This window comes from Hippocampus bargibanti, linkage group LG13 (genome assembly GCF_051943395.1).
Source record: "Hippocampus bargibanti isolate YZ-2025 linkage group LG13, ASM5194339v1, whole genome shotgun sequence".
Taxonomy (NCBI): domain Eukaryota; kingdom Metazoa; phylum Chordata; class Actinopteri; order Syngnathiformes; family Syngnathidae; genus Hippocampus; species Hippocampus bargibanti.
Window position 1 is genome coordinate 21,413,651 of NC_142746.1, and position 11,185 is coordinate 21,424,835.

The following is an 11,185-nucleotide window of genomic DNA, read 5'->3' on the forward strand; positions in this document are numbered from 1 at the left end:
TCTGATTTTGTTTTACATTTTGTGTAGATTTAAAAGCAATGCATTGGTAAAATTCGAAAACGTGAACCCGGAAGCACTTCAATCGTCATCGTTCTGGAAGGGTCGGGATACATTGTTACTTCTGGAAAGAACTGGAAATTGGTCAATTTATGCGATATATTTTAGTTTATCTTTTTAAAAATAAGCAATGTCATTGTCAATTATTTAAAACCATGCTGCTTTGCCTTAAACATGTTCTGATTACAAAAATATATGTATATTTATACGTATTAAATTAAAAACAATACAAACGAATAACACTTTTGGTTAAGCGTGTTTTCAATAGACGTACAATAGAATAAAAATACGCATAAAACATAACATAAAATAAACAAGGTATCGTATTATCTTCTACAAATACTTTCTGTTATTAACATGATTAAAAAAGCATTTATTTCAGTCAAGCTGCTGATTGTGTGTAAGTGGAGACGATGGTGCCAACAGTGGGCGGGGCATTGATCAGCTGACGCCAGCGTTTTAACAATCAGCTTTTGTTGTCCTGCTAACCCACAATCGTGCGTGGAAGATTTCAGAAAAAAAACTCTCATTTTGGTGAGTGAGAAATTTAAGATATGTGTGTGTGAACTAACATGGCCAGCTGGAAACGTCATGTTCGTTCACAACTGCAACTCAGAGACCAAACAGAGAAACTTCCTTACGAGGGCGTCTACACAAGCTGTAAGATTCCCAATGTAAACATTTGACATATTTTGTGCATCTACTACTTTTGACTTTAACGCATGTTTTAGTGTCTCAATTGGAAGAACGCTTTGAAATTCGACTGCAGTTTTTCAAAGATCTTCAGTCAGAAAGGTTAGAAATATCAACTTTTATTTTGTCATCGTCATTGATCCGGCTTGTCAACGCTTGACGAATAAAATGTCAACGTTGACTTAGTACAGCTCGGAAGATGGAATAAAAGTTGGGGAGAACGTCAGACGACTTCAACTTGACCTCAGAGAAAGTGAGCATCTTGCTGAAAAGGTAAGAATGGATTGAGAGTTTTGAAAGGCACTTATAAATGAAATGAATTATTATTACTAGCTAGCTAGTTGGCTATCTCTTGGCTATATGGCTGGCTAGCTAGCTAATTGAGTCAGGGAACATATTGGCTATCTAGCTAGCTATTGGTATTAGATATCTATTAGATAGCTAACTAGCTAGCTTTCTATCTTTTTGAATTATTTTCGGGTGAGTGAACGCTGGCACGTGTGGCTGCCGCTACTCACCCACAGAAAAACTGATCATGTGACTGTAAAGTGACCTTGAGAGTTTTGAAAGGTGCTTAGAAATGAAATGTATTATTATTGTTATTATTTTATTATATTTATTTATTTTTCATATTATTATTATTATTATTATTATTATTATTATTATTGTATTATTTTTTCTTATTTTCTTTTTTCTTTTTTATTATTTTATGATTTTATTATTTTATTTTACCTTATAATTATTTTATTATTGTATTAGCATTGTATTATTATTTTATTATTATTATTATTATTGATTTTCTGGGGCGCATTTGAGGTCTTGTTTTCACTCCCTGGTGCTTTCTCCTATCTTTGTGACTGCTTTATTTCCTGTGTGTATATGATAGCTGTCAATGTTAAGCGCTTTGTTACAGCTTCAGCTATTATTAAAGCACTATATAAATCTATATGTATGTATTGTATTGTATTGTATTATTTTGTGTCTCTTCAGCTGTCTCAAACCGTCTCGGACTTGACCACCGTCTTGTATCTGAAAGATGCTGAGCTGCAGCACTGTCACTCACGGTAAGAATGACCTTGAGGCTTTGGGTTGGACGAGGTGAAACTTTACATGGATTGGTCGGAATATTTTGGATTGAACACTGGCGTGTGTGGCTGCCGCTGCTCACCCACAGAAAACTTAAACTGTGACTGTAAAGTGACCTTGAGAGTTTTGAAGGCGCTTATAAATGAAATGTCTTATTATTATTTTTTTAAGTGCTGTATAAACCAAAATGTATGTATTGCATTGAATTTTGGACACCCACCCTCCTTTCAAGCTCATATAACTCCAAGCCAATATAACTCAGGAATTAACTATTTTTTCTGATGAAAGAAGAGAGTCTAAGGTTTCTTACGCTGCATTGAATGTTTATGTAGTCCTAAAACTCAATATTCTGAGGGTCCAAAACGAGTTAATGGAATCAGTACAAATGTCTTGTGGCCCCAAGGAAGATCCTTGTGGTACCCCTGACCCCCCTTCCCATATAGTTTTTGAATGCTTCTGACCTTCTGGCCTTCTACGTTTCTCAAGTTTAACCGTGTGCAACTTACTGTGCTTTTTTTTCTGATAGTTCTTTTTTTCTGATTCAATTCAGAGTGTCCCACCACCGCCAAGAGGCTATCACTCTGGCTAAAGCTAGCAACGCCCAGAAAGTGACCCTTTATCAACACGAGTACACCATCGAACAACAAACGAAAGAACTATCCACGCTGCGTGTGGAGCAGAGCGACCTGAAGGAGGCGCTGTCGCAAGCTTGGCGCGAAAAGGAAGATCTCCTACGGCGGTGGATGGAAGAGAAGAAACATGAGGCCGAACGGCTAAATAAGCACAACGACGCGCAGGAGAGGTATGCCGAAAGATGTACGCTGGATCATTTTTCTGGACTCATCTGATTTTTTTTTTTTTTGCAGGTGGCAGCGTGTAGCCAGGCACTTGAAAAAACACATTTACAGGAAGAAGAAGGAAGCTAACGAGCCCATTAAAATTCCCTCCTCGTCTGATGACAGCGGCATGTTAGCGGTTAGCATGTCTGCCTCACAGTAGAGAAGTTTGAATCCCGACTCGAGCTCGTCGGTGCGGCGTTTGTATGTTAGGTTCAAAAAGAGCTGTCATCACCTGATTGAGGTTGAATTAATAAATGATGACAGCAGCATGTTAGCGGTTAGCAGCTCTGCCGCACAGTAGAGAAGTTTAAATCCCGACTCGAGCTCGTCGGTGCGGCGTTTGTATGTTAGGTTCAAAAAGAACTGTGATCACCTGATTGAGGTTTAATTAATTAATAATTCCAGTCAGAGTAATAATTTCGACGAGGTCTTTGATTTGGGACGCAATGATGATGTCATAAGAAGTCGTAGATCTTTGTGTCACCTTATTACACACGCGATGCGTGTCATCAGTCATCTTATTATTATTTTTGTTGTTGCCAGTGTTACTTTTAAACAGTTGATGCCATTTGTCATTTATCTCCAACCGGGCGTGTCTAATTTCCACCGGGTGAGTTTTTAACTTGCTGAAAGTAATTGAGAAAATAACCTTGAACGGATTTAATCCCTCGGATGGGATGTGTGTGTGTGTAAAATTAGGTTTTAATGGGTTTAGGTTTTATGTTGGAAGAATAATAAAATGTGCCTGCGAATAAACTGCGGAATGTTTGTGTAAGAACTAACCTAATTGTCATGAGAAATGTGGAAATAAAGTCACTGATTTGCTAAATTAGAATTATTTTTTTGAAGTACAGTGATACCTCAGTTTACGAACCCCTTGGCTTACGAACTTTTTGGTTTATGAACGATAAATGTATGAAAATTTTACCTTGGCATACGAACTATTTTTCAGGATACACACAGAGCTGCCACAATGAGTGATGTGTCATTCGCAAACGAGCCCGTTCTCCTAACAAGAAACTAGCAGCCGACTTGTTTTGGTCCTCTATTCCCCGCCTCCCGTCTTCGGTTAAAGCCATGTGATTGGTCAAGAACGCAGCAGTGAGGGGAGGTGGTTTAAACAATAAAAAGACACACAGACGACACAGAGTGTGACAAAATGGATAGAAAACAGTGAAATTTGGACTAGTTTCAACTTTGATAGTTCAAAAGCAGAGTGTAGACTGCAAGGTTAAAATTTCCATCAATCAGGCTCCACAAATAACCCGCACAAGCCATCTGTACACTTGTTTCAAAAAGCTATCAACCCATCTAAACAGAACACAATTGATGAGGAACTAGGTAAAATTATCGCAGAGAAAGCACCTACAAGGGATCATTCCTCAAGATGTTGAAAGTGTTTAATGCTGATGAAACCGGTCAATAAAACGACTTTATAATACAGTACAGTTTATTTCTTTAATTATAATACCATAGCACATTTATTATACATAAAATAAGGTATATTTTGCGTAGTTTTAAGGCTTTGAAAATTATAAAATTATGTTTTGTGGGGAACTGGGAACGGATTATTCTCATTTTAATGGTTTCCTATCGGAAATGAATTTTTGGGATACACATTTTTCACCTTACACACTCTGTCTGGGAACCAATTAAGTTTGTAAGCCAAGGTATCACTGTACAGTGTCTGTGTTAGGTCAAATCTTATCGCTTTGTCATTCATAATTCACCCTCACCTCCCATTTTTTGTGTGTGTGTATTCCAGTTTCTCATCTCGACCGTCAACCGAGAGCAGTTGGTTATTGAATGCACAGTTTCCATAGTCACCAGTGTTTTCGTGAACTCTTGAGTCGGATCGTGTGTCGTTTTGTCGTGTTGTCGTTTAGCAGTGGGAGCAACCTGGTCAAAAGTGTCGACATGGTAAAAGGAGGCAAGCGTTATTCGCCGACGTGCAATGACGGCAATTGGGTAAGACCATTTTGCTTTTTGAGCCTGCACATTTTTAGTTTATTCCCTCTAGTTCCCTCACATTCTCTGTGTGCCCCCAGGTGTACCTAATACTGTTTCTTGTACCCTCCTCAGTTTCCTCATCCAGACGCTGCGCCCAGGGAGGGAAGGAATCGGGAATTGTACACAAGTACCGGGAGGATGCTGACTCAGATTCCCTCGCAGTTGCCGCAAGCTTTTCGCTTTGAACGCTTCAACAAGACGAGACCCGAGCCGGTATGTGTGTGTTTCAAGACCTATCCAACCTCACTGCAGTTGTGATGTGTCGTTCGCGAATGAACCGGCTCTTTGAAGTGAATGACTGCAATCGACTCTTAATAGGGAGCCGGGAATCAGAATCATCTTTATTGGCAAGTATGTAGAACACACAAGGACAGAATACAAGGACAGGACACAATAGGGAGCCGGGTCTTAATAGGGAGCCAGCTCTTAATAGGGAGCCGGTTCTGAGTAGGGAGCCGGTTCTGAGTAGGGAGCCGGCTCTTAATAGTGAGCCGGCTCTCAATAGGGAGTCGGCTCTTAATAGGGAGTCGGCTCTTAATAGGGAGTCGGCTCTTAATAGGGAGTCGGCTCTTAAGAGGGAGTCGGCTCTTAAGAGGGAGTCGGCTCTTAAGAGGGAGCCGGCTCTTTATAGGGAGCCGGCTCTTAAGAGGGAGCCGGCTCTTTATAGGGAGCCGGCTCTTTATAGGGAGCCGGCTCTTTATAGGGAGCCGGCTCTTTATAGGGAGCCGGCTCTTTATAGGGAGCCGGCTCTTAGTAGGGAGCCGGCTCTTAGTAGGGAGCCGGCCCTTAATAGGGAGTCGGCACTTAATGGATAGACGGCTCTTAATGGGTAGACGGCTCTTAATAGGGAGCCGGCTCTTAATAGGTAGCCGCTTATAGGAGCCCACGCCCTCCATTCGGTTAAAGCCGCACGTGATTGGTCAAAATCCGTAGTAGAAGACACGCACACACACACAAATTGTCAATTTTGTATTTGTGTCTCACTGTTTTATAGAAATCCAAGACATATCCATTCTCGCAGCATGACAACAAGCTAACCGTTCACGAAAATATCATTGTCTTCGATGATGTGAGTATAAATTATGAATTATATTACAGCAAAAAAACATGGTAAAATGTTTAATCCATTTGCTATCTATTAGCTAGCTACCTAGCTGGCTATCTATTTGCTATCCATTAGCTAGCTATCGAGCTGGCTAGCTAAGTAGCTGGCTATTTATTAGCTTTGTGGCTATCTAGCTAGTTAGCTAACTGTCTAGCTTACTATCTATTAGCTATCTGTTAGCTAGATAGCTAGCGTTCTGTATTTGAGTTACTTCCGGGTTGAGTGAACGTTGGCGCAAGTGGCTGCCGCTGCTCACCCGCGGAAAAAATGATTTTGTGACTAAACTGAACTGATTTTGTGACTTAACTGAACTTGAGAGTTTGGAAAAATGCTTAGAGATTAAATTTATTATTATTATTATTATTATTATTATTATTTATTTTGTTTGTTTTTTTGTAGACAACCTACTGAACCAACCTTTGTGTTTGATGCCGTCAGGGTGCAGGTCGTAAAAAATATCACGAGGAGATCAGTCAGCACAAGTCCCATTTGTGCCTTTGCCACCACGGGACCAAACGCGCCACTCAGAAGAATTCAGTCTACAGCACTGACTATGCGACGCAACCTACGGTGGAACCCACCAGATCCCGACGCTTTCCGCACGATCATAAGAGGAAGTGCGCCGAGACGCCTCTGGACGGAGGAGACTTCATGTGGTTTGGACAAAATACTTATGATGACTATGACAGCACGGAAGTGTTGGGTTTTGCTAATCTAAATGCGGGTTCCAGACCTCTCTAAACTCCCGTGGTGTAAAATGGATGTTTTGGGGTTTCGCTAGGCAGATTTAAAGGACAACTGACACCATTTTTTTTGGTTTCTTAACTAACATCAGAACAACGTTTTATAGCATCGAAAATACCCAAAACACGCAGGTTGATATTTTTTGTCAAATGCAAAACACAAATAAAAATGACTTCAAGTCTCCCAAAACTGCCACAAAATGACCTCGAAACTGGGGAGTTTCAGAAAGTTCCGCCCCCTTGTTCGTGATGTCACTATTGGTCACACACTGCCATGCTCCAGAATCAAAACAATGGCTTCAGAGAGTTCAGATTCGGAAAAAGATGCTTTCTTGTTCCTCATCCAGTTATGAATATGATTCAAATAGTTCTGAAGAAGAAAGCATAAATGTTTGACATCGATTAAAGAAGTCCTTCCGTATCAATTCTGGACTCTAATGTAGCGCCCAGAAAATGCACAAGATGGCGCACAAGCTGTGGTGCAAATGGGCTGATTTGTCCGCTGGGATTTTGTGTAAACTTCCACCTTCTTTATGCGTGTTACCGCAATTGGCTGTGACACACAACGATTCACCATTGCGTTATTGATGTAGTTTTCATTCTAATTTTGCCATCAACACAGTGTTTTTCTCGGTCAGGGGTGTGACGTCACGGAATCGTCATCAACTCGAAAACAAGACTTCCGGAATATTCAGCGCGAGTCTTAAAAGGTAAAATATAGCTATATGCGGTGGAATCTTTGTCAAATGCGCTCAGCACAAGTGATTTTACAAATTATGGACGCAACTTGACTGGAGTTGTCGGTTGTCTTTAAATAATCACCAACAGAGGGCAGCAACACACTATCAAATCGCCCTTGTTTAAACTGACTAATCGGCTTTTTTTTTTTTTGCCTTTTTTTTTTCATTTAATTTCTCAGCTAAAAGAAACCCGGGCAGTCAATGAGCTCTTCATCAATACAAATGAGAACATGTGAGATGAACAAAGCTCTTTCCACAGTGGGGGATGCGTGGGAGCGAATGGGAGAAAAGCACTTATGGGAGGCGCAGCACCAATGACTAAAAGCTGCTGCTTTTCCCCATAGAGTGCTTTCGGGGGCAGCAGCTGCTACTTAAGTCTTCATCAGGGAGACGAGAGCCTCGCAAGTATTAATTAGCTGTGGTGTCACATTTGCAAGGATGGCGAGCATGTCCTCAAATGCAAAACACCAATAAAAATGATTTAAAGTGTCCACAAAATCTGCAAAAAAATTGAGCCGCGAATTGGGCATTTTCAGAAAGTCCCGCCCCCAGTTGGTGACGTCACGCCAAGACGTCATGAATTGCTGGAGAATCAAAACAATGGATTCAGATTCGGAGAATATCCTTTCTTGTTACACATCCAGTTATGAATATGATTGAAATAGTTCTGTAGAGGAAAGCATACATGTTTGCAATCGATTAAATAATTTATTCCGTGCCATTTTGAGGCAACATTGGGGAGAAACAATCACCAGAAAAGAGGCACAAAATGGCGACCTCCTGTGGCCACCGGCTGATAAATTCCTTATATGGAGCTTGGACACCCTCTTCTGGCGGCTTTTGGGTGCAACACAAGGTTTTCAGACCAAACAATACAGCAAAATACATTGACGTGATGAAAGGGCTGCTACAATGTCTTTTTTTCGGTCAGGGGGAGTTCCTTTAGTGACGTCACGTGCGGACTCGTCACCAACTCAAAAACAAGACTAACGGAATATTCAGCTCGAGTTTTAAAAGGTAAAATATCGCTATATGCGGTGGAATCTTATTAAAATACGCTCAGTAGAAGTCATTTGAAGCCATTTTACAAATTATGGACACAACTTGTCCGGAGACGTCGGTTGTCCTTTAAATTCCATTGACACCTAAGCATTTCTTCAACCATTTGCTTGCTTCAAAGCAAATACAACTTTATTTGTACGTTTTTACAACACATTTAGACGCTTCCCGAGGAATTTTACGTATTTACCCTGGTACACAATGCGACTACTTTTGCCATCTCATGATTTTTAAACTATTAGCTATCTATTCACTAGCTAGCTAGCTATTTGAGTTACTTCCGGGTTGAGTGAACGCTGGCGCGTGTGGCTGCCGCTGCTCACCCACAGGAAAACTTATCCCGTGACTGTAAAATGACCTTGAGAGTTTTGAAAGGCGCTTAGAAATTAAATGGATTATGATTATTATTCGCTAGCTATTAGTTTTCTATTCGCTAGCTATTAGCTATCTATTTTCTAGCTAATAGCTATCTATTTGATAGCTATTAGCTATCTATTCACTAGCTATTAGCTATTTATTCACTAGCGAGCTCGCTTTCTATGTATTTGAGGTACTTCCAGGTTGAGTGAACGCTGGCGCGTGTGGCTGCCGCTGCTCACCCACAGGAAAACTTATCCTGTGACTGTAAAATGACCTTGAGAGTTTTGAAAGGCGCTTAGAAATTAAATGGATTATTATTATTCGCTCGCTATTAGTTTTCTATTCGCTAGCTATTAGCTATCTATTTTCTAGCTAATAGCTATCTATTTGATAGCTATTAGCTATCTATTCACTAGCTATTAGCTATTTATTCACTAGCGAGCTCGCTTTCTATGTATTTGAGGTACTTCCAGGTTGAGTGAACGCTGGCGCATGTGGCTGCCGCTGCTCACCCACAGGAAAAAAACTTGACCTTGAGAGTTTTGAAAGCCGCTTAAAAATGAAATGGATTATTATTATTATTATTATTATTATCATAATGAGAGCTGTCTCGCGTTTTGCCGCTTTAGCAATTTCATTTAGTAATTTCAACACCTCAACGCTAGCAACAAACATCACATGGGAACGACTTAATACCTAACAAGGAGGGCCCGTCGGATGATATGTATGTGTAGCGTTTCATGTGCATGGTGTCGAAAGGCAAAATGGCAAGCTTATGTCAACACGTTTGCCTGGTGGAATATCAAACCTTCTCCCAAGGACACCAGGCAGGCAGTACAAGGCGGTAAACAAGCGCAGGGAGCACTAGAGCTTTACACCTCATGAATATGAAAAGAGACGGGGGCTTTAAATCCGTACTCTCTTTGCGCTCTTCATTCTTAAGCGTTGGCTGTGATTTATTCGCAGGTGTGTGTTGATGCGAAGAGATTTTGCACCTGTTTGTGCATGGAGGATGAGGGGTGAAAAATAGCAAGAGGTTGATTTTCATGGACAAAAGTCTACCGATGAAGTGTAGCGTAAAACCCAATGGAGGAAATTTGCATCCGGATGAAGGTGGAGGATATCTTAGAATGGTAAGAGATGAAAAAAAAAAATAGGATTTAATATTGCTAGACTCAGCTGAAAAAAGTTTTATTATGATCATTACCTAGCTATCTTTCAATCTATTTGAGTTACTTCCGGGTTGAGTGAACGCTGGCGTGTGTGGCTGCCGCTGCTCACCCACAGAAAGACGTATCCTGTGTCTGTAAAGTGATCTTGAGAGTTTTGAAAGGCGCTTAGAAATGAAATTTGTTATTATTATTATTATTGTTATTATTATTATTATTATTATTATTATTGTCTTTTTATTTCATTTTAATTTTTTATTTTATTTTTATTTTTATTGCTGTTATTATTACTGTTATTATTACTGTTATCGTTATTATTACTGTTATAATTATTATTATTGTTATTATTACTGTTATTACTGTTATTATTGTATTGTCATTATGATTATTATTATGATTACCACCTGGCTGGCTATCTAGCTCACTACCTAGCTGGCTCTCTAATTGCTATCTATTAGCTATCTGGCTGGCTCGCTAGCTATCTATCTGGCTATCTATTAGTTATACGGCTACCTAGCTAGCTGTCGATCTATTAGCTATCTGTTAGCTAGTTAGCTTTCTATCTTTTTGAGTTACTTCGGGATTGAGTGAACGTTGGCGCGTGTGGCTGCTGCTGCTCACCCACAAAAAAAATGTATCCTGTGACTGAAAAGTGACCTTGAGAGTTTAGAAAGGCGCTTAGAAATGAAATTGATTATTATTATTATTTTTATTTATAGAGGTTCCCTGTTCACATCCCTGAAATCTAAAACTGGTCAGAAAGGAAAAGAAGTTATTCAAAAAATCTTCAAAACAGCGCTATATGCTAACTAGCAAAGCGCTTGTTATGCAGATATGAGAGAAATCAACCACCCCATAAGCAAAGTGCAGAATTAGCAGGCAGCGAGCACGCCGGTGAGTCCTTAAGATTTAGCAGCACGCATGATGAGCTTACACTCTCAAGTCCAAGAATTCGTGTTGCATTTTAAAAAGGTCAAGCGCTCGGATTTGCGCCAGGAGGAATTGTGAAGGGGGGTCGGGGGGGGGCGTCTCTTGCTGCAGATGTGCTGTAAATGTTTGCACAACGCTGTGCTCGCACATTCGGGCTAATGACAACCAGATACAGATGTGAGATGTGTGAAACGAGCGAGTAAAGTGAAATTATAGCGTACGTCTGATTTATTTTACTTCACACTGATACCGTGGCTTACAAACTTAATTGGTTCCCAGACAGAGTGTGTAAGGCGAAAAGCGTGTGTGTATTCCAAACATTAGTTTCCCATAGGAAATCATTACAATTCAGTCTGGATTGATTCAGACATAGCACTACTGAAGGCCTAGCGAT

At 40.3% G+C, this 11,185-nt stretch overlaps 2 protein-coding genes across 3 annotated transcripts; both read left to right on the forward strand.

The window, feature by feature from the left end:
* Nucleotides 1-118: 118 nt before the first annotated feature.
* Nucleotides 119-4,538, forward strand: LOC148889704 (autophagy-related protein 16-1). 2 transcript variants are annotated; one of them, XM_089012625.1, is made up of 7 exons: nt 119-717; nt 789-852; nt 942-1,023; nt 1,741-1,814; nt 2,387-2,638; nt 2,703-2,811; nt 4,441-4,538. In XM_089012625.1, exons 1-7 carry the CDS (start codon nt 630-632, stop codon nt 4,522-4,524), a joined length of 753 nt encoding a protein of 250 aa, XP_088868751.1. In that variant the 5' UTR covers nt 119-629; the 3' UTR covers nt 4,525-4,538. The 2 variants fall into 2 exon arrangements, with proteins under 2 accessions (XP_088868751.1, XP_088868752.1); XM_089012626.1 differs by lacking the exon at nt 4,441-4,538 and having other exon boundaries at nt 128-717; nt 2,703-3,425.
* tex36 (testis expressed 36) lies at nt 2,709-8,884 on the forward strand. Its single transcript, XM_089012627.1, has 5 exons — nt 2,709-2,811; nt 4,441-4,643; nt 4,758-4,898; nt 5,680-5,754; nt 6,229-8,884. Exons 2-5 carry the CDS (start codon nt 4,482-4,484, stop codon nt 6,529-6,531), a joined length of 681 nt encoding a protein of 226 aa, XP_088868753.1. The 5' UTR covers nt 2,709-2,811; nt 4,441-4,481; the 3' UTR covers nt 6,532-8,884.
* The last annotated feature ends 2,301 nt before the right edge of the window (nt 8,885-11,185 follow it).